We start from the raw sequence: 23,794 nt of genomic DNA, 5'->3' as shown, positions 1-23,794 counted from the left end.
TTTCTGTTGATAGAGATTTGGGCTTTTCAGCAAACCACTTGCAAGAAGGACTTCATTCATTTAAACCAAAGGAGATTGTTCCTTAAGTTCCTTGACTGTCTTGTTTCTTCTCTGTCTTACAGTTGGACAAGTTCTTCGGCTAGTGGTTTGGTTTCTTTACCAGCTGTGGTTTGTGAACCCAAACATCTTGGTTTCTTTCAGGCTTCTGCCATAACTGTTGTGGCTTATGGTACTGTGTTGAAGTCACTGGTCATTTTCCTATTCTTTCACCATCCAGAGCTCTTGTAGTTCTTGTCTGTCTGTTGGAGAACAGACATACAAGCCTAGAAGTTTCTGTGAACAATGAACGAATAGTTGTGACCGTTAAAAAGAATGGACTTATGCTCAGGTACCCATCTTACATCCATGAGATAGATACATGTATGGGAATAGCTGAAGAAAGGCAGGGTGCATTGCTCCCAATACTATTAGGATAGAAATTGGGAGAAGAGGAAATTACACAGAACATGAGACTAGCAATATGGGGAGCATTAATAAGAGAATGAAGTCATTTCCAATACTAACTGTGAAAATAGGTTTGTGAGGGGAGTTACTAAAATAAGAGCTGATAAGGGCATTCAGCCAGTCTAGAAGCTGTACTTTCCTGGCTGGTAAACACTGTAATTTCTGAGAGATGCACCAGGATTCAGTTCCAGCTCACAGTAGCCTGGCCCAGGCAATCAGACCACATCCCTCTGCTTAATATAACACAGGGATGAGCCATGTTACTTGGGATATTCATTTGAATGTATAGCTTGCAACCAAAGATGAGTCCAAGAGACCAGGGAGTCAGATATACAGTGGATTTCATGTGACATTGCTTGAAAAGGCTCATGAGGCAGGTGAAGTGTTAGAAGAGCACTGTGCACACAGACTATCAGAAGGAGGAGAGACAGATTCATCTCACCAATGGGCAGGAGAGTTGTAATTCCTCTGAACAGGAAAAGTACAGACTGTGTTCCCTGGCGGTTACTTAAGGAAGGGTTTCTATTTCTGATCAATACTATAACAGACTATAAGGGACAAAAGAATACAGAAACTGTGATAAGAGCACACACATCTACAGATCTCCAGAGTGCAAATGCAATGCAATTGTTATATTTGCAAGCAAAGGCTGTATCTGCTACTGCTCCCTCTTATTCCTTGTAATGGGAAGGAGGAATAGGTGAAATACCAGAACAGTAAAGAAAATTGATATTTAACATGGACTGTGAGGTGTGGTCTCTGGCTGCTCACAGTTACATATTAGAGAATCAGCTGCAGGAAAGTGTGTGATGGAAAGCACAGTCACCAACTGACTCTCCTATTTCTTTCTTATCCCCCTTTTCAAAGTCCCTCTCCATCATGCAAAAAGGATCCCACCAACATAAAATCTAATGAAGTGTGTAGGATCAGAACTTTCATTTGCCCCCAGGTTACACCCAGAAAACTTATGTGGGGAAGCAAGTATTTAAATCTGTGGTTTCACTGCACAATCTGCAAAGAGTTTTTTCAGGGTGGCTGTCCTACCATTTTCATTAGCCAGGGGGAACACTTTCACTCTTCTATGCCAGTACTGACACACACTAAATATCTCACAAGTATATCTATCCCCACCCCGCGGTTTGTTATGTGTTTTTTTGTTAGTTGTATTTAGTGTTGAAAAGTAGCCTTTTTAACTTGAAAACTGTTACAACTTAAAGGAACTAACAAAATGACATTTCCCAGACCAAGTAGTTCCTGACACATTGAATTGCAGTGTGGAGCTACAGCATCACTGAAATCATGTGGTTAGCCACCCCCATTCCTCTCTCTCTCAATCCTGTTTTGTTCCAGAACCATATTGCAGAGCTGCCAGATTCCAAGATGATTTGAGAAGAGAAAAAACAATAGACAAAAGGAAATATGTTTGAAGTTGCCATGATCTGATCTCATCTTGCCCTTAAGTCACTAACTTCTCTGCTTTTCCTCAGTTAAGAACGAGACAGACAATTAACAGTATGGAGCATTACAGAAAAGGGAGATCCGGACCACTTGTAATGTGTGCACTGTGATACTAGCATTTGCGGGAGGGGGTTCACTGTAAATGTTATGAATGCTCATGAAAGTGACAAGTTGACAGTAGAGTCAAATTCAGGCAGGTCTGGCTGTGTGCAAACAGCCCTCTAGCTCTACCAAAGCACCTCAGTCCTGAATTATAGATCTCCCTGCTCTTCTAGTAATAATACACACACACACACACACACACACACACAATTCTGTCAACGTGCCTCAGTTCTGACCTGTAGCAATCCCTTCTGTTCCAAACTTGGTTCCCCATTTAACTCAGGCAGTACTTCTCAATTTTCCCCTGTTGTTCAGATCCCCACAGCCTTTTGTACGTGGAGACTGCCAGTGGGGTTAAACAAGTAATAGATTTGTTATGTGGACAAACATCTGTGAAAAGCTAGGGGTTTCTAAAACACATTAAAAATCCTTAGCATAGCAACTCACTGCAAGTCTTTTTGATTCATCTTCTTCCTGGATTTTACTCTCTAAACAGGGAGAGTTGATGGAGAACGCAACTTTCCTTCTTTTGTGTTTTCCCTGTTTTTCCCCCCAAAGTCTGGATTTTTCCCAAGATGAAGGGAGTGAGCTCTGGAAAATGTTAATCTGTGGGATTTGTTCATGGTGTATAAAAATTTCAGAAAGAATGTTTTATACATATGATTTCCTGATTCACTCTGGCAGAAAGGATACTGAGAAAGGCAGCTCTGCCAAAGCAGCCAAGATCCCTTCCAACTCCTCGCATGGTTTTTTGTTCATTTGTTTTGGTTTTGTGAGGAGTGTGTGATAGAGGGTAGATTTGAACCCATTTTTCTCGTAAAAAAACAAATTTACAGGAAAGTGAACCTGCCCCTGAGCTTCAGTGATGCAGCCTCTCTGAAGAAACCAAGTGTCTCAATGCAGCAGCAGCTGAACTTAGGTCAGGCAGTGTGTTTTTGAGAGCTTTCTTCTGTTTCCATTTAAAATAATGAAAGGAAGACATCAGTGATAAATTGCTACGATTTGGGGAAAACTTTGCACTTCCTGTGCCAAATTCATGCCTTGTATAACTCCACTGAATTTAGCGGTGTCACTGTGGCTGGATTTGAACCCTTGCAGTGATTGCTGAACAAACTGGAATCCTCTGACTAAGGAGCAGGATTAATTTAGGCCCTCATGCAAATATTTCCAGACAATATCATTTTGTTTTCTTGCTTTTTCTCAACTCTTTCGATTGGAGAAAGAAAAACATTCTGGCTTGCATTTCAACAAATAGCCACAATCTCTCTTTCTGATAATATTAATATCAAATCACAGATGCATTTGTTTTCTCTGGGATTGCAGCCACCAGCTAAACTCTCCACCCATCCCCACCTCCCACTGCACTCTTTTTTTTTAGGTCTTTTTCCTTCTTACACGCTCGTTAACAAGCAGCTATGATTGTCAGATGCCTCAGATTTATAGACACTCATAGCCTCATCCCTGTCTGCTAGTGTTCAGTGATAGGTTTCAGGAGTACATTTGCTGTGCAGCATATTTGCATCCATTTGAAGCAAGGTTTGAACATCAGGGTGGCTGAAAATAATTTCCTATCCCTGCATACCTCTCTCAGAAATAGCTGATAGGTGGGGGAAGGCTGTCCTCAGAAGGCCAGCCTCAGCTTGGTTGCATTTCAGACATGCACTGTGTCAGATCTCTTCATTACTTTGGAACTCCTTTTATGGATTACATCCTTACAGGCTACTAAAAGAAACCATCAGGTGGGGATCAGTCCAAAACTCTGTAGTCCAGGATAGCAAACTGTATATAGTGTGTGTCATGAATGGTTTCACTCCTTGGAAAGCTCCTGTTCCCTCCATTCGTTTTCCTGTTTCTGCTCCACTAGGCTAAAAGATCAATTATATTTCTGATCTCACTTAATTTTATTTTGACCTCAAGAATATCTCCCAATTTCACTACCTTACCTTGGTTTCATTTATTTCTGTCCTTTTCGTACTTTGTGTTCCTTATTATAATGATTTTGTGTTTGAGTAAAACAGGACATGGGGAGGGGGACTCAGCCAAGTGCATAGAAAAGAAGCTATAGACCCTCCTTCATCCCAGTATGCTATCAGTTCAGTGAATTATTTGATTGTGAAACTGAAGGCTCATTATCTGCTTTGTTCCTTTACGGGTATTACAACGTTATCCACATTAAGTATGCACACACTCTTGATAGCAGGACTGCCATACTGCTGAAGGGTTACCCAAAGCAGTCCTGCCGATGCCAAACATGGATATAGCAGAGTGTGCTGACTTTGCAATGCCAGTGTGATTCCATTAATTTTTTCTGTTTCCTCCTTCCATACACACACAGTCATATACACACAGTTGCACAAAAAAGCATTACAGCATCTGATCAGCATGTCTGGTTCTGACAAGTGTGAGTGCAGTTACACCTACCTTAAAATATTTCTCATTTTCTACCCATTTATAGACAGTTACCATCACACTTGGCCCTTTCACACATCCTCCTACATATTTTGCATATTTATGTTTGACGTCTCTCAGGTAAACATTTGGACACCACAGTCTCCATATTTGAGGTATATTGGTTTCTCCCAGTAAAAGAAATAAGCAGACATTTGGATAGGTCTGTCCAACCACATTCAGTACAAATATCATGTCTTGTCTTATCCATGCTTCATGACTATCAAGTCTAAGACATGCTTTTACCAAAATAAAGCTATTAACTAATGTCACTATCATATAGGTTAACTGTGATATAGCAATAGCAACTCCACAGTAAAGGTAGCAGCAGCTATTGCATTCTAAGCCCTATTTTCACTCCTTTATATCTTTTGCAAAACTACATTTAGATTTAAATTTGTCTTGCTCACTCTGTCCAAAGTTAAAGCTTTCTGGAAACTTTCTGGACAAGTCATTTTTGAGTTGAATTTGCTTTGAAAGGCATTCCCACATTTCTTTGTCAGTTGATAACTTTAAAATGGTTTGCTCTTATTTCAGATTTTCAGGCATTTAATGTCTCCACTTTAACATTGTAGTGAATTTTTGTGGTATGTGGAGTAAATTTTCAACCTTAACTGTGCAATACTGTTTTGAGCTTGAGGATAAAGAATGAGTGTGTGTGTGTGTGTGTAAGAATTGTTAAACAGACTCTATTCTGTGCTCTGATGGAAATGGTCTAAGTGTATCATTACAGTTATTGTAAAATCTTTCCATGAAGAAGTTTGTGTGGAAGGTTGTTTTTTTAGGAGAGTATCCAGTTTTGAGAGCGCATTCTTAATCTTTCCCTGTTTGCTGCATAGGATGTTGATCAGGTGGTTTCACAGTTTCTTTGAGAGTGTGTGGCACACAATCTGAGCATAGTCTGTGTGATATGTTGATTGTAATGTATAGAATCAACATCCTATACAGAAAGCAGGGAAAGATTAAGAATGAGCTCTCAAAACTGGATACTCTCATAAAAAACCAACCTTCCACACAAACTTCCTCATGGATAGACATTACAGTTATTGAAGATTGGTTGTTTTGGAAAATATTTCCATGCCTCTAGGGAAGCCAGTTCATCCAGTGTTTCCCTAGAAAGCTCTACAGCTGAATGCAGAAATGTGACCTGGTTTATGAATCCAGTGCTGCTCTGCCTTTCCACTTAGCAAGTGCTCTTGCACCCTCTTGAGATAAGGTAGTGGCAGCTCTGCTGTGTGGGAAGCACAGTGCCTTTTGCTAAGTGGCCGGCTCAAATTAGATATGGGAGGAACGCAAAGATAAAGGCATTTCCTACTTGACTGGCAGGATTTAATGAGACCCAAGGGAGAGAAATGATGGCTCTGTGAACAGCTCTGGGAGCACTGTTAGTTAATAACTTTCACATGCCTCATATGGCTAATCTCCACAAATGGAGGGACACCTCTTCCCAAGGTAAGCAGATGAGGGGGACAGTCAGAAATGTACTCTACTTCGCAAGGGATCTTGTCCCTGAGAAATCAAGTTCAGTTTCCATACTAAAACCCATTATAATGATCAATCAGTTAGTTCCGTGACACTGACTTGTCAGCTTGAAATCCACACATCCCATGCATGCCTAATAGAATCTGTTATCTGAAAGAAAATACAAGGTAGTTAGGAAGTTTATTGATTAGTCACTTAATCATTAGACATTAGCTTGTTAATGTCCATATTTCTGTAAGTCATTATTTTACAGAAAATGATGTCTCCATTATACCTCAACTTGTAGATGAACAGAAGAGCAACAAAGATAGGGAAGACATCAAGAAAATCAGAGGCCTCAAGTCTGCCATTTTAGGAAATTCAATTAATCTCAGAAGTGGGTTTTTAGTAGGTAATAGTATGGAAGGTCTAAACTAGAAGAATTTGGGGGGAATGGAATGCTACTATGTCAGGTGTTCACTAAATAGACAAATTTGATGGATGTATAATGAACTGAAATTCAGTTGTATTTGGACATGGAAGTGAAACCTGAAGAATTGTGTTGCTACTGGAATATACCTTCCCACTTCTCTGTACAAGGGTGGATCAATCCTGTCCTGTTGTCACTTGCCGTGTTGACATACCACACCTATCAATTATACATACATATGTACACCTTTAGTGAATGGTACCCCCAAACTGGCAGATAGGGGTTCACCAGAACCTTATGTGCCCCATTCTATAGTTTGGTTAATGTCGTGTCATCTGAGTGCAAGAAGCAAATGCATAAATATGAGGTAAATATTCATCATTTTAGCTTTCCTGCTTTCTGGCCGGTCAAGTCATCCTAAAAAAGATTTCCTAGTCTCTAGTCGTCTTGTCCAGCCTCCCTCACCTGCATCTTTCTACTTCTCTGCTTGTCATCTAGGCCAGGGTTTCTCCCAGATTATTTCCTATGAAGTGTTATGATGCTGTTGATCCTAACCTTCTGCTGTAGGTTCCTGAGTGCTGCTGTGTCCACATCAGAAGAAGGATTTTGACACCCATTAACTACTTAGCTGTTGCTCTCAGCTCCTCTCACTCCACAGAACTTAATCCATTCAGTGTTGGAAACAAAAGAAGTGAGCCAGAACAGCCTTGTTAGAGGGGGTAGGATTCAATGTCTTTGTTGAAAGTAATACCAGCACCCTGTTTCTGTTGACTCAGAGATTATCAGGCTTCTCATTCATTAGCAGGGTCAGAGGTGTCCCATTGAAGAGACACCATGAGCCTGCTGACAAGCAACAGGTGCAGCCTCTGCCTTGTCTAAATGGGAACATTTTGACAGTTGGCAGCATTCTGGCAAGGCTTTGCAACTCTCACAGCTGGTACATGTCAGCAGATACAGATTCAGTACCTCATTTCTTTGAGAGGAGGTGCACAGCCTGGCCCTTCCACTTCCTCAATTTTTGATTGGCCACATTCCATAGAGCCAGAATTCTGCTTGTTTAAATTTTAAACATACCTTTGAAAAAACCTAGAACAGTTGAAACCAGTATTCTAGTCTGAGCACAGTGAAAGACTCTGCATTTATTCATCTGGTCTCCACTTCCTGGTAAATAGTGACTCTTCAGAGAAGAGACTGGATGATTCAAAGGACTGGAAGTAAGAGCATAGATTAGATTTAGATTAGATAAAATAAAATAGAACTTGTTAGAGCTCTTCATTTTTAGGCCATCACATTAAGTTTTGCTCAGGTAATGACTGAATGTCATCTCAAGACTGTTTGGTGGGCTATGTATTTGACATGGTGCGTAAGTCAAGTTTCTAATGTACAGGTGTCTGTATTTCAGAAACTTAACTTTTTAATTCATGCTAATTGGCATCGTTAGAAGAGATCCCTTCAGAAAAGGATTGATGCATGTGTGTAAAGCAACATGGGAGGAGAATTTGTTCTGCTGTTGCCTTTGCTGTGGACAGACAACCTGTTCTTTGGCTAATACCAAACTTTATTCTCCAGGTCTATCAATCTGGCACCTTTTAGCAACACAAAATTCACTTTAAAAAATTAAAGCAGGGAGTTATGATAATTGGAGTGTTGTTGTGCAATAAACACACTAAATCTATACAGTTAATACTGTTTCAGTTCTCAGCTTACATTCTCTCTACTTTTCATACTAACAAGCCAGCCAGCATCACCATGCCCTCCCAATTGCTGTGTTTCTTCCTGCTTTAGTCCAGTGTAATACATTTTATAGGACAGAAGGGTTTGGGGGATTTCATTCAGTATTCTTTCAGCTTTTACATATTATGGGACGTTAAGATTCATAACTTAGGGATTGGTTTTTGACTTCTCAGTGGCTTGGGTCTCAGACCGACCCTGACTATTCCTGTTTTCTTATCTCAGATAATTCAGCCCCTTTTAGAACTTGACCAGAATCGCAGCAAATTGAAGTTGTACATTGGACACCTGACAGCCCTCTGCCATGACCGTGACCCCCTGATTTTGCGTGGACTCACCCCACCTGCTTCCTACCACCTGGATGATGACCGAGCAGCTTGGGAGAAAGAGCTGCAGAAGATGACCCAGGAACAGGTGAGCCTGTCTACTGGTCTATCAGTGGTAGAACCTTTGAAGTGTTTTTACAGATCTTGTTGATGTGACAGAGACGCTGTGAAATGAATCCATGAGAGGTGAATGCAGCTAGAAAAGGCTCATTCTTCAGTTGATTGTGGGAGGATGACTTTTTAAAACAATAGCCATTTAACCTTTATTAGATACTGTACCTGTTTTACAGTAATTGTGCCAACTGAGGGCATGTTGCATTCACTAGCTGTTAGGCAATATAATTGCTCAATAGGAACCATTCTGAATCTGTTCACCTGTATGTTACCTAACTTTAATTCTGTAGGATGGAACGCTGTGAAACGTCACTACCCTTCACTTTTACCAATTAATAGATTTTAACCACCTTCTTAATAATATAACCTAATCACATGAATCTTAAATATTTTGTAGTTGGTAGCATACTTACATTGTAAAGTACAGAACAAATTTGTTCTTTGGAACCAGCATGTTACCTCATATATATGTACAGTGGTTAATGAAGGTATGTCTGATGACTAAGGCTAACTTTTAGGTACGGTATTTTTAGTAAAAGTCATGGACAGGCCATGGGCAATAAACAAAAAGTCACAACCTGTGACCTGTCCATGACTTTTACTAAAAATACCTGTGACTAAGTCTTACCTGCTGGGAGGGGGGGGGTGCTCCTGAAGACTGCTGCTGGAGGGAAGGGGGGGCGCGTGGGGGCGATGCTTCTGCTGTGGGGGCCAGCCCATGGCCCCCTGCCGCTGCTGGGGGGGCAGCCCATGGCCCCACTGCCGCTCTTAGCGGTGAGCAGCCCAGGCTCCCCCACCCCTTGCCGCGGTTGTGGGCAGGAGCGGCCTGAGACCCACACCACCAGCACTGGTCCCAGACCACTGCTCCAGGGCAGTGCTGGGGACCAGCTGCCTGGGGCTGCCATAGCAGCGGCTGGCCCCGCAGCTTCCCCAGCTTCTGGGGTGGCCTTGAGGTCAGCCACACCAGCGCTGCAAAATTCATGGAGGTCACAAAAAGTCACAGAAGCCATGACCTCCGTGAATGATTCACAACCTTACTGATGATCTCATTGCAACATGTGACTGTGTGGGTCTGCCAGGCAATATTGATGCTGGGCTCTGACGGGTTGACCTTTAGGCACAAAGGCCAAGATTGTTAAAAATTGATGCCTACAGTTAGGTTCCTAAATTCATAATTAAGCATCTAAAATGGGCTGCTGCATGCTCAGCAGTTTTGAAAATCAGGTCTCCTGCTTAAGAGCCAAAATATTTGGGAGCCTAACTTTAGACATCTATTTTTAAAATATTGACTTAATGCCTGATGTTCATGTCTGAGATTATGTGTTATTAAGACTCCATAGTGGTCCATGAACTTCCATACTTATATTTCTTTCTCCCAGCTCCAGACAATTTCTTACTGGACAATTCAATATTTCTTTCATCAGGGAATGTGAACTTGTGTTTTGAATTTTCTTTACTCAGTGAGTTGTGAGAATGAAAGTGAATGAAGGGATAAGGCTTGGGGTTGAAATTAAGCCATTATGTTGGAGCTTCCGGCATCTCATGGTCCCTTCTTAGAGTTAATGTTTACACAAAACTCTCTTTATCCAAGACCATCAAATTCTGCTTACTCAGACAGCTGGAGTAGATTATGCATATAGCCAGGAGAAAGAATGTACTCTGACATTTATACTATACATTCTTGTAGCAAACACACACCATGGGACAGATATGTGCAAACAGACATATGTTGTATAGTGATCACAGACTTTCTAGCTACCACTATATTGAAGTTAATTTTCAGTATATTTAGCTACAGATATATCACGACTCTATAATGTCATGTCTATGAAATACATGGAGAGTGTTATGCAGATAAACATGATCTCACGTTAAAGGGCTATAATGACATCATGAGACCTATGTAAGCAAGAAACAGAACAGAGGATCCATTTTGCTTGGTGTTTTGTGAAAGCCTGTATCATAATAGAATGGAATAAGGCATGTAATGCTGACAGGGTTAAAACCTTGCTATCTTGCCCAATATATGCAAACTTAAACTTACTATTAAGCATATATAAATCTATCTGATTTATCCTTTATGAATGTACATGTTCACACACTTGGAGTGGGATTTTTAAAAGTACTCGTCTAACTCCACTCATTGACTCCAATGGGACGAGCATTAAGCCATTGTTGAGCACTTCAAAAAATCCTACCCAGAATAGAGATACAAATCTGCCTGTTATTCTCTGCAGTAGAAATTAAAGCTGAGCTGGCACTTCCATTCTAAAATTCCTATTTTCAGATATGTCTAATTTTCTCATTAATTATATTTTGGACTTCAATTTCTCTGCTTAATCTCAACTTAGAAGTGAGTATTTTTTGGAAAGTTTATTGGAAGTATATTGAGGCATTTGTCAAATGAGCAAAAATTATTTTGGCCAGTGAAGACATGTATCAGATGCTTTTTTTAAATAGAGAACTCAAAAACAGGTTTGTTTTTAAATTTCAAACTTAGCACATACATATCCTTCAGTGAAGATTATTGTTTTGGCAATGTTTTGCGGGGAAATCTTGACATTGAAATAAGTCATAGACATTTAAAATAATATACTGATCATGCACATCCATGATCTATTAATTCATACATTATTTGGACTATTGCTTTAAGAAAAATGCAGCAAGCTCTGGACATCAAGTGTTTTTAAAAAGCGCAGATATTTGATGTGATGAAGTTGTTCTCATTGCCACAAGTAATTCTTTTCAGATTTACAGTTATGTGAGGTTGAAGCCTTATTTTATCTCTTGAAGAATCTCTTCCGATGGGCAGTTAGTCCTCATTGCACTTCTCTCCTCCTCAGACTTGCTACCTCCTCATTTTTTATATTTTTCATTTAAATGTTTTAAAGGAAATTATATATATCACCATCTGGCCAAGTCACTGTATGAACGGCAGTCTGTTGTGAGTGGACTCAAGAGCTCAAGTGCTTCCGAGTCAATTGGGTCTAAGTAGAGTCTAGTCATTGCTTCCAGTTCTGGGACACTAGGGCATCCTCCCAGGCCTAGAACTCTTTTCAGATGCCTTTGTTTGGGATGTGGACACCACTGTCCAGCTACCTTAGACTCCAGAACAAGTATCTGAGACCTCCTGAGCACCCCATTCACTTACACAAGCTGCCTCAGTCCCACCTAGGCTGTGGGCACTCAGGGCTTCTAGTTTAACCCCTCCAGAAACAACAGAGCAGGAAAACAAGGAACATAGGCTTAGCAAAGGAATTTCTTAAGCACAGTTACTTTATTCTTAGATCATTTGAGAGTTACAGATCTTCAGAAATAAAACAAGTGCTGAGACACTCCCTCCCCTAGACTGAGCTAACCCCTTCTTGTGAGTTTGTGGTTCATCAACATTTCAGTCTGAGCAGAGTTTCTCCTGCCCCCTGTCTCCTGACAGTCCTTTTTACATATGGTGATGACTAGTCCCCTGCACAGAGCAGAACCCCACTCTTAAATGGGGTCTCTGTCACTGTGTCCTGTGCTCAAGCTGAGATGCTGTTGATCCGAGTCCTGCTTGCACTCCTGCTCCTTCAGCAGGCCTTTCTGTAGAAAAAACATTGTTCCATGAGGGTGGGCCATTAGTTGAGAGACAATCTAGACTATAAGCTCTCTGGGCAGGAACCACTGTTTTGTGTGGTGTTGGTATAGCACCTAACACAGTAGGGTCTTGGTCCACATCTAGTAGTCGTAGGCACTACTGAAATGCAAATAATAAATCAACAATAAATCAATCAAAGTTGATGGCCCCAGATTGCAGTCTTGATGGCTTCTCAGTGATAGTCCTTCAACGATGTGTCAAACACCTTTTCTGGGGAAGGCAGGTAGCTGGAATGCAGCATAACAGATTTGCCCTGGAGCAAACCCAGACTTGTGCAGTCACAGTGCTAATATTTCCACACACAGTACAACATAGAGTTAATATCTTGATACCATTGCAAAATTCCTCTTCCTCTCTCCCAACTCTAACCATGACTCGCGCTCCCTCTTACTGCATCATACTGCAATTCCTCATCCTCACAACCCTTTGCTCTCATTTTTTATATTCTTCTTAGTAACTCTTCTGTTTAATTTTTAATGTTGCTGCTGTGTTGCACAAAATACATAAATCTATGAAACAAAATTCATCTCTGGTATAAGCATAGTATGTTAATTCCAGAAAAAAATTTGGCCCAGTTTGTTTTATCACTCCCTGACATGGGAATATGAATGCCATTTTTTGACTAAGGACTTGTCTTTATGAACAGTTAATGCTAAGAAAGCTGGGGTGTAAACCCCTACCTTGCACTAGTCTGCCACACACCAAAAATTCTATAATCCTGTTTCAAAGCAGGATTGATCAAATCATACTACAGAACTTCTTAGTGTGTAGCAGCAGGGTTCACACGGACAGTTAGTGCATGGTAGATTTACACCACAGCTTGCCATACTGGCGTGTAACTATTCATATGGACAAGCCCTAAGTTATCCACTTTCTTTATATATAATCAGAAATTTAGGGCTGGAATGGACCTATGGACCTTAGGAAGTCACAGGTCCAGCCCTCTGCACTGAGGGAGGATCAACCAAACCTGGGCCATCCCTGACAGGTTGTTTTCCTATCTGTTGTTTAAAACCTCCAGTGATGGGGATTCCATAATCTCCCTTGGAATCCTATTCTAGCTATCTTTATAGTTAGTTAGAAAGTTTTTCCTAATATCTAACATAAATCTCCCTTGCTGCAGATTAACCCAATTACTTCTCCTACATTGGACTTGGAGAACAATTGATCAACATCCTCATTATAACAGCCCTTAATATATTTTGAATACTGTTATCAGGGCCTTCTCCCCTGACTCTTCTTTTCTCAAGACTAACTATACCCAGGTTTTTTTCTTAAGCTTTCCTAAGATCAGGTTTTCTAAACCTTTTATTATTTTGGTTGCTCTCCTCTGGACTTAAAGTGTAGCACCCACAACTGGACACAGTGCTCCAGCTGAGGCCTCATCAATGCCAAGTAGAGCAGGACAGTTACCTCCCATGTCTTACATATGACACTCCTATTAATACACTGCAGAATGATATTAGCCTTTTTTGCAACTGCATCACACAGTTAACTGATATTCAATTTATGATCCATTGCAGCCCCCCGCTCCTTTTCAGCTGTATTATCACCTAGCCAGTTATTCCCCATTTTGTAGTTGCACACTAAGTTCCATCTAAGCTGCGTGGCTTCACAACAGCCTATTAAGTGCCATGCAGGCGCTCAAGGCTATGGCGGGGAAAGATTCCCCTCCCCCGGCCCAAACCCAGCCTGGGCCAGACCTGCCACAGCCGGGGAAGAGGTGCCTCTCCCATGGCTCCGCCCCAGCCCAGTCATGGCTGTGGAAGAAGCGCCTATCCCACGGCCCCAGCCCCAGAGCGGCCACAGCAGGGAGAGACGCTCCCCCCACCCCAGTGCTGCTGTGGGCAGAGAGCTGGGGGGAGTCCTCTCTCCCCGCCGTAGCCCCGGAGCAGCCTGAACCCCAAACTCCTCATCCCCGGCCCCACCCCAGGGCCCGCACCCCCTGCCTCAGCCCTGAGCTCCTCATCCCTGGCCCCATCCCGGAGATCTCTCCCCCAGCCATACCCCAACTGCGTGCCCCAGCCCTGACACTCCAAACCCCTTGGCCTCACCCCCACCACTTGAATTTTGTTATGTGCACCAATATGGACGTGATGTGTCACACATCACCTCCATATTGGTGGACATAACAAAATTCATTCCACACATGGGTGGGAAAAATTAGAGGGAACACTGGTTATGCTTTTTTTTTCCTTCTTAGGGGAAGTACTTTGCACTTGGCTTTATTGAACGTCATCTTGTTGATTTCATACCAGTTTTCTGATTTGTCAAGGTCTTTTTAAATTTTAATCGTGTTCTCCAAAATGCTTGCAACCCTTCCAGTTTGGTGTCATCCACAAATTGTATGAGTATACTCTCTATCTTATTATCCAAGTCATTAATAAAAATATTGAATAGTAGTGGACTCAGTATGCACCCCTACACGACAGCACTAGATATGTCCCCCTCTTTCCCCAGTTTGACAGCAAACCATTGATTAACTACTTCTTGAATAGTCTTTCAACTGATTTTGCACCCACTATGATGTTTCCTGAGGTACCCAGGATTATGAGCCACCTCGCTACCGCCTGCCTTTAGTGTAAGGAAGCCTTCGTGTGTCTGGTGTGGGTCAGTTCCCCAATTCCACTGGCCAGGGCAACACAAGCATTTCCTTCTAGGCCTCACAGGTCCTGCATTTACTCAACAGGTTAGCAATAGGCACATCCCAACCCTTGAGCCCTCCAAGCATCTCCTCAGCGTATCACAGATTTGCTGCTTCCAAAGAAACAGTTTGTGCCCGCTTATCATTTCCACCCCAGATCACTGCTCTGCTTAACACACAGCACTTAACACACAGCATTTATAGTGAAATCAGTGTCTGTTTATTTAACAAAGCATAGAGATTCAAATAGTAGCAAGCAGAAGTACTGGAAACAAAGAGGTATATATAAAACAAAATCATAAAGCCTAGACTTAATTAACAAGATGTCATGTCTTGTGGAATATTGCTCACCCAAAATCCCCACAGCATTTTACAGCCAAGCTGGCTGTGATCCTTTCATGAGACAAATGCTTAGTCAGCATGCCTCCCAGGCAAAGGATCCAGTGTCTTTTTTTGCCCCCCAAGATATACCAGTCCCATCCTTTCGTTTTATTCAGAAATAGGAAACCCCCTGCTGTTTTTCATTTTGTAGAATTCCTTTCTTGTAGATTTTGCAATCTCTCGTTTAGCAGCTGACTTGGAATGCAAATAGGCATACAGTGTGAGGTATACAGTATGCAGTACCCACATAGCCAGACAGGAAAATAAGTGTCTGTTATCTCCTACCTGAAAGGAACATTTCTAAGGTATGTCACCTTCTGGTGATCTGCCTTAACTCCAAGACCCTGAGAATAGGAGTTGGTGGATAAGGTTCTGTGGCCTGCAATGTACAGGAGGTCAGACTACATGATCATAATGGTCTCTTCTGGCCTTAAAATCTATAAATCCAACATAATTTTCAGTATAGATACATAACTCCTTAAATGTAATGAATACATACATTTTGCAATGATTGTGTTGACAAGTTAAAGAAGTATGGGCTGGATGAATGGATTATAAGGTGGATAGAAAGTTGGCTAGATTTCGGGCTCAATGGGTAGTGAGCAATGGCTCCATGTCTAGCTGGCAGCCGGTATCAAGTGGAGTGCCCCAAGAGTCAGTCCTCGGGCCGGTTTTGTTCAATATCTTCATAAATGATCTGGAGGATGGTGTGGATTGCACCCTCAGCAAGTTTGCAGGTGACACTAAACTGGGAGGAGAGGTAGATATGCTGGAGGGTAGGGATAGGATACAGAGGGACCTAGATAAATTAGAGGATTGGGCCAAAGGAAATCTGATGAGGTTCAACAAGGACAAGTGCAGAGTCCTGCACTTAGGACGGAAGAATCCCATGCACCGCTACAGACTAGGGACCGAATGGCTCGGCAGCAGTTCTGCAGAAAAGGACCTAGGGGTTACAGTGGACTAGAAGCTGGATATGAGTCAACAGTGTGCCCTTGTTGCCAAGAAGGCCAATGGCATTTTGGGATGTATAAGTAGGGGCATTGCCAGCAGATCGAGGGACGTGATCGTTCCCCTCTATTCGACATTGGTGAGGCCTCATCTGGCGTACTGTGTCCAGTTTTGGGCCCCACGCTACAAGAAGGATGTGGAAAAATTGGAAAGAGTCCAGCGGAGGGCAACAAAAATGATTAGGGGACTGGAACACATGACTTATGAGAAGAGGCTAAGGGAACTGGGATTGTTTAGTCTTCGGAAGAGAAGAATGAACGGGGATTTGATAGCTGCTTTCAACTACCTGAAAGGGGGTTCCAAAGAGGATGGATCTAGACTGTTCTCAGTGGTAGCAGATGACAGAATAAGGAGTAATGGTCTCAAATTGCAGTGGGGGAGGTTTAGGTTGGATATTAGGAAAAACTTTTTCACTAGGAGGGTGGTGAAACACTGGAATGCGTTACCTAGGGAGGTGGTGGAATCTCCTTCCTCAGAAGTTTTTAAGGTCAGGCTTGACAAAGCCCTGGCTGGGATGATTTAGTTGCGGATTGGTCCTGCTTTGAGGGGGGGGTTGGACTGGATGACCTCCTGAGGTCTCTTCCAACCCTGATATTCTATGATTCTATGACCTGTGAGCGACTGACTCTCTGTAGAGACCTTACATGCTATCCTTCAATGAACTATTATGCAAGTGTCCAACCCAGGTGATCCCTGTAAAATCCTGTGTATCTCCTTGCTCCCTGCCAGTTGGCACCAAGATGTCAGGATCCCAACACAGGCTGTCAATGCCAAGGGTCAGAGTAGGGACAAATCTGAGTCAAAAAGTAGCAAAGGAGTGGGTAGTCAGGTTCCAGGTCAGGCTGATACCCAGGGCCAGAGTCTGAGTCAGGTCTCCGGGTCCGAGTCAGAAGGTGAAGACCAGATCAAGCTAAGATCAAAACCAAGAGTTCAGGAGCAAGGAATGGACGTGGCAGGTACATTAAATATACACAGTTGCCTGGGCACTCCCTGGAATGTCCGTTAGTTTTATATAGGGCAGGGAACCAATCAGGAGTCAGGGGGCTGCTATCTCAGACCCCTTGAGGTGGGACTTCCTATGGTCTGTCTCTGCAGCAGGTCATGGGCAGTGAAGTGCATGCCAGTTACAGCTGCCACAGGTGGAAGCTTGGAGATGCCAACTGCCTAACAGCTCTGCAGGCCTGGGTTCTAGCCCCACAGGGCCTTACATTACCCCACACACACAAAGTGTCTGCTGCCGACCCAGGTCAAGGGCATGGAATTGTTTGGATGGGCTTCATGGAAGGCTGCCACAAGGCCCGGGGCATGGAATTGGGACATGTGCTCCCAGGATCGCTCTTATGGGCCATAGCCCTTCCAGTCCGCAAGGTACCAGAGGGAGCCATGTCCAGTTTTTGAGTCCAGTATCTCATGGACCTCATACCCATCATGTCCTTGGATCTGCACCAGAGGGAGTGGTGGCAGAGCCTGCTGAGCAAATTGGTTGTCGATGTAGGGTTTTAACAAGAATACGTGAAACACTGGTTATATTTTGAGGGATCTGGGTAACTGAAGCTTCACAGTCACTGAGTTGATTACCTGGCTGATGGGATATGGCCTGAGATATCAGTGGTCCAGTTTATGACATGGCCAGTTGCACTTTTTGGCCAACGGTGAATGCTGGACCTTCATGGCGCTGGCAGTCAGTATGCTGCTTATAGTCTTCCTTGGCCTTGTTCAAGGAGGCCTTGATAGCTTGAGTTCTTCTTGGACCTTGTGGATCTGCCGCACCCAGTCGGCAGCTGTGGGATTGGTGGAATTGACTGGTATGGTCAGATGAGGACAGAAGTGGAAGTGCATTTTGCGTACAACGCAGGCTCTATCAGTTATCCTGGTGGAAATTCATGAAGAAGCACAGGTATTGTTCTAACACTCATTCGGATTGACCATCAGTTTTTGGGTGATAGGCGATGGATGTGTAAGTGCTGTCTCCTAAGCAACTATAGGGTTTCATGCCAAAACTGTGACACAAACTATGGACCCCAATCAGTTGTGACTCACTCCAGAAGTCTATGGAGATAGATGACATGAGTCACCAGGAACTGAGCCATTTCTTCTGCAGAGGGCAGGTGTGCAGTGGGGACAAAGTGGACCATTTTTGTCAACTGGTTGACCACAGTGAGGACTACAGTGTGCCCATTAGACACAGGGAGCTCGACTGTGAAGTTCAGGGTAATGGCCACCCATTGTCTAGATGGGGTCTCAGAAGGCATTAGAGTTCCAAGGAGTTTTGAATGCAGTGGCTTGGTGTGGGCACATGTCTCGCAGGAATCAATGTATAAGTGGATTGTTGTGTGCATTTGGGATCCACCAGAAGGAGCGGTTGGCCACAAAGAGGGTCTCAAGGTGCCCCAGATGGCCTGCTAATGGCGAGTAATGACAGAGCTGCCGTACTTCTAACTGGGAAAGTCCTGGCAGAATGTACAAATGGCCCTTGACATAGAGCAAGCCAGCCTGGACCTGGTTTTACCCCAAACTAGCTGTCTCAAGTTTCTTGGGAGGGAGCTCCTCTTCTGTAGATGAGCAGATCATTGACATGAGGTCTTGGGGAATTGTGGCATCCAGTAAGTTCCGGGGCTTAAGAATGTGTGGGGACTCCATGTGCCGGGGGTGGGATCTTGTGGCTGATGGGATATTCCCCCTCTTCAAGACAAGGCACTGGCTGTCTTGTTCTATATCCCCCAATGGTACATGATTGTGAAATTGAAGCCTGTGAAGAACAGAGCCCAGCAAAGCTGCCTCTGTTTCAGTGCTTTAGCTTGGCAGAGGTACTTTAAGCTTTTAAGATCTGTGTATACCTGTACTGGGTCCCAAGGACCCTCCAGATAATGGTGCTGCTCTTTAAAGGCCGCTTTGATAGCTAGAAGCTCTTTATGTAGAATTTTGTAATTCTGTTCAGCTGGAGCGAGCTTCCACGCCTAGTAGGTGCAAGGGTGGAGGTGCTGTTGGGGACCATGTATTTGAAGAGAGTATAGCCCCACCTGCCACATTGGATGTATCTGTCTCAACGACAAAAGGTCGTGCCAGGTTGGGATGGAACTTGAATCGGGTCACTGGTAAAGGTCAATTTGACCCAGTCAAATACTTGTTTGGCCTCCAGAGACCAGGTAAAGGTAGATTTCTTTGGGGAAGATGCACTGTCATTGGGGTGATTTGGCCTGACAACCCAGAGATGAAGCACCTGTAAAAATAGTGAACCCCAGGAAGCATTGCAGCTCTTTGATATTGGGGGGGATGTGTTGTTCAGGATCCTCGGAAAAGATGAGGATATTATGCAGGTAGACTACAATGTACTGGTCTAGGACATCATGGAATAACTTTTTTACAAAGTGCTGGAATGTTGCAAATGGCATTACCAGGTATTCATAGTGGCCTTACTGTGTTCGAAAAGCTGTCTTCCATTCATCCCCAGTTTGAATTCGAACCAGGTTGTAGACCCATCCACAGGTTGAGTTTTGTGGCGGAATTCATTACAATTCTCCTGGAACACAGAGAGGAGACTGGACTTTAAGGTGCAAGTAGTGCTCACCATGCCTGGGACATGCCTCAGTGAGGAGTGGGGAGCATTATCTCAGGACTTGCCCAGGCCAACCCCTTATACCGGGGTCATGTTAGAGCTCCTGATGGGCAGCTGACAAGAGTATGGCCAGATCCCCCACAATAGAAACATAGCCTGAGGTGGCAACAGCACTGTTTTTCCTCAGGAGTCACATGGCAGCGGGTGCTATCCAGCTGCATGGATTTGGGGTTAAGGTTGGAGACAAGTACCAAGGGGCACCAGTCGAGTGGTAACACCAGAAGCCTTCCTTTCCTCTCATAATTTGCCAAGTCTATTGTCAATGCATATGAAAGATATCTAGGTTGGGCAGGCCTCCACATGAGCTAGCTCATCCTTAATCTCCTTGCGTAGTCCCCACCAAAACTGGTAGACCTGGGCCACTACATTCCACTCAGTGTTGGAAAGTAGTCACCAAAAGTAGGTGGTGTAGGAGGAGGTCAGTCCCTGCCCCTACTGCAGTTTGCAGTTTGCTAAGCAGACACAGTGGGGATCATCAAATATAGCAGAAAATACCCCAAGGAAGGCATCCCAGTTCAATCGTGTCTGGCTTGCTCGTTCAAGTAGGGGCAAGGCCCAGTCCAATGCATCTCCTGTCAGGAGGCTAACAATGAGTCCCACTTTTGCAGGGGGGGTAGAACTGGGGGAAGAGCAGAAACAGAAGGTGGCATTGGTGGTTAAACCCCTGGAACTTTTGGCAGTCCCCATTCAAATGTTCTGGGAGGGGGCCTGGCTCCAGTTACAGTGCAGTGTTCTCATTCTGCAGCCTGGTCACCTGTTCTCATAGCTCTGGTTATCTGTGGCATGCTGTGCCAGTTGGGCCCACACTGTCATGTTTTCTTCATGGAACTGGGTGGCTTGCCTGTGCAGAGCTTGGTTCTCTTCTGCGAGGTGCGATACTTGGTTCAAGACATGGGGAGCTCCTCCTGGGAGTCGTCCAATACCCTCTGGAGCATGCTGGCCAGTGAATGGCCCACTGCCTCCATACTGCCCTCGGGTAAGCCTTCAGCATGGCCTAGAGTGGTCTAGACAATCTATCAGGATCCCAGCACAGGCAGTCAAGACTAAGGGTCAGAGCACCAGCAAACCTGAGGCAGTGGAGTGCGTAGTCAGGTTCCAGGCCAGGGTCGATACTGAGAGTCTGAGTCAGGTTTCAGGGTCTAAGTCAGAAGGCAAAGTCCAGATCAAGTGAAGGTCAGAGTCAGGAATGGTCATGACAGCTATAGGATATCCATACTGTTGCCTGGACGCTTCCTGGAACTTCCCTTAGGTTTATATAGGGCGGAGAGCCAATCAGGAGCCATGGGGCTACTGTCTCTCAGACCCCTTGAGGTGGGACTTCCCATGATCTTTGTCCACAGTTGGGCTGTGGAGTACAAGCTTGTTGCAGCTCCTGGAGATGTCAGCTGCCTGGCAGCTCTGAGGCTTGGGGTCTTACATGGGGATCCTGTGGTCACACCTAGCTTATAGTAGTGTCATCTAGACCTCATTTCCCTAGTTTGCTTATGAGAATGTCATGTAGCACAGTGTCAAAAGCCTTACTAAAATCAAGATATATTTTATCTACAGTTTTTTTCCTATCCCCTAAGCTAGTAACTCTGTCAAAGAAGGAAATTAGTTTGCTGTGGCATAATTTGTTCTTGACAAATCCATGCTGGCTATTACTTATCAACCTATGATCCTCTAGGTGCTTACAAATGGATTGTTTAATAATTTGTTCCAGTATATTTCCAGGTATCAAAGTCAGGCTGACTGGTCTGTAATTCCCCAGGTTCTCTTTATTATGCTTTTTAAAGATAAGCTGTTTGCCCTTCTTCACTTCTCTGGGACCTCACTCATCCTCCATAAGTTCTCAAAGATAATTGCTAATGGTTCCGATGTTGCTTTAGCTACTTCCTTAAGTACCCTAGGGTGAATTTCATTAGGGCCTGCCGACTTGAATACATCTAATTTATATAATCTTTTACCTGTTCTTTCCCTATTTTGGCTTGCATTCCTTCCCCCTTGTTGAATATATGGTCACACTTAACTTTTTTATTAAAATAGACCTCAAACACCTCAGCCTTCTTAATGTCATCCGTTATTAGCTCCCTCCCTACTAAATAATACTAAATACTAAATGTTTCTCTTTCTGCTAATGTAGTTATAGAACCCGTTCTTATTGCCTTTTATTTCCCTTGCTAGGTGTAACTCACTTTGTGCCTTACCCTTTCTGATTTTGTCCCTACATACTTGTGCTATTCCTTGGTATTCATCATTAGCAAGTTGTCCAGGTTTCCACTTTTTGTAGGGTTGGTTTTTGATTTTCAGGTCATTAAAGAGTTCCATATATATACACTCACAGATGTGTGTCCAGTACATACACACACCAGTGGAAGATGTATTCTGTTGAAAGGGCGTTTTGTGGGGCAGTGAGCTCTATCCTGATTTCTAGCCAGAACATTTTTGCTCTGGTTTTCTTCTTTTGTGATGTTTGAACTTGTTTCCTTGAAATTTTGGCTCAAGGGCTGAATTATAGTCCAAAAAATTGAAGCAGCAGCTCAGCAGCTAAATTATAGGAGACTAACGGAAGACCTTGTCTACACATGGAGTTATTCCAGAATAGCTATTCCTGAATAACTCTCTATGTGGACACACTTATTCTGAACTAAGTATGCCTTGTTCCTGTTCCGCTTTGAAAATGGATTAAGCTAAACAGGAACAAAGCACTCTTGTTATTCAGGAATAGCTATTGTACTTTAAACTCACGTAAACCTTAATCCAAATTAACTTTAAAATACCAACAAACCCTAGCAATTCAGAAAGAACAGGCCTCTGAAGGTAAATGTGTCTATAACACAACCTAGATGTGGGGGTAGGTCCTCTGCCTTTGTAGACATATGTATTAGAAATACATCACACTGTACTCTCGCCCTGTATGGCTGCATAAACATAAATATCTGATCCTTCCACCTTTTTCCCTTAAAAGCTGTTAACCCATGCACAGGTAACTTTCCAGCTTGGAGGAAAATGCCACAGCCCATTCTACCCTCCCCTTGCTCAACTGGATTTTGTTTCAGGATCTGTGGGTCAAAATACAAACAAAGAATATTTTTCAAATTATGAAGCACTTTATTTATTTAAGTCTTAGTACTTTTATCTGCCTAACTGCATTTTCCCTTTGTATTTAAAGTATTCCCATGGGAGAAAGAGGGTTAGTTTTCCAGGTTCAGAGAAGACCCCAAGAGAGCAATCATTCACATCTTGGAATTTTAATGAGTTTTGTAAATTACTTCAAATCTGGTACATTAAATTCAGGCCTGTCCCCTCTAATATTCTCTTTAGGAGATAATGCTCCCCCAGTCCCAGTGTGAAAAAAATTAATCGTCTTGAATGTTAATAACACTAACGTGATTAGGTGAGCACGTTAAACTGAAAACCAGTAATGTTAAAGAACAAGGGAAAATGAAGCCACTCTCTTACCAATCAGATTTTTTTAATATAAATTGTTTAGAATTCTTTTATATATTATTACTTTTCTTGCTGTGATTTCAGTGCAGCAACTTCTGTTGGTCGAGGCTAGTCCTGGGTTGGTCGTAGCTGTGGGTAGAAGCTCTGTGCCTCATCATAGCTAGTGCTCCTAGTACCTTACTGGGTGAGGCTGGGACAAGAATGCTGTGAGCTTCTTTTGAGGCTAACACTCCTACACAACTTCCTGGGGCTTCTCCTGAGAGGAGAGACTAGAACAGAAGTAGCTATAAAGTTCCCATACAGCCAGCACATACACAGTGACCCGTGGAATCTGTTATATAAATAGATAGTGGAATAGTGTCTGTCAATATACCACATGCTTCAAAGCGGAAAGTGCTTGAGGCATTAGGTCCTGACCTGTAGAAATAGAAATTCCAGTTTGAATAATTATATTAACCTAGCATTTTTCATTGGATGTAATATTCTGGCATTATTATTTTTCTAG

At 43.1% G+C, this 23,794-nt stretch overlaps 1 protein-coding gene across 12 annotated transcripts in view; it reads left to right on the top strand.

Annotated features, from left to right (window-relative positions):
* The window catches only part of ERC1 (ELKS/RAB6-interacting/CAST family member 1), a 538,100-nt gene that overhangs the window by 489,685 nt on the left and 24,621 nt on the right, over positions 1-23,794 (top strand). For 7 of the 12 annotated variants that reach the window (XM_048828774.2, XM_048828736.2, XM_048828743.2 and 4 more), the window contains one exon: positions 8,360-8,548. In XM_048828774.2, coding sequence (XP_048684731.1) covers positions 8,360-8,548 — 189 coding nt within the window. Of the gene's footprint in view, positions 1-8,359; positions 8,549-23,794 lie in introns of those variants that run through there. The other 5 variants (XM_048828793.2, XM_048828778.2, XM_048828802.2 and 2 more) reach the window with 1 other exon arrangement.

Source organism: Caretta caretta, chromosome 1, assembly GCF_965140235.1.
Source record: "Caretta caretta isolate rCarCar2 chromosome 1, rCarCar1.hap1, whole genome shotgun sequence".
NCBI classification, from domain to species: Eukaryota; Metazoa; Chordata; order Testudines; family Cheloniidae; genus Caretta; species Caretta caretta.
This window is presented reverse-complemented; position numbering and strand designations above follow the sequence as displayed.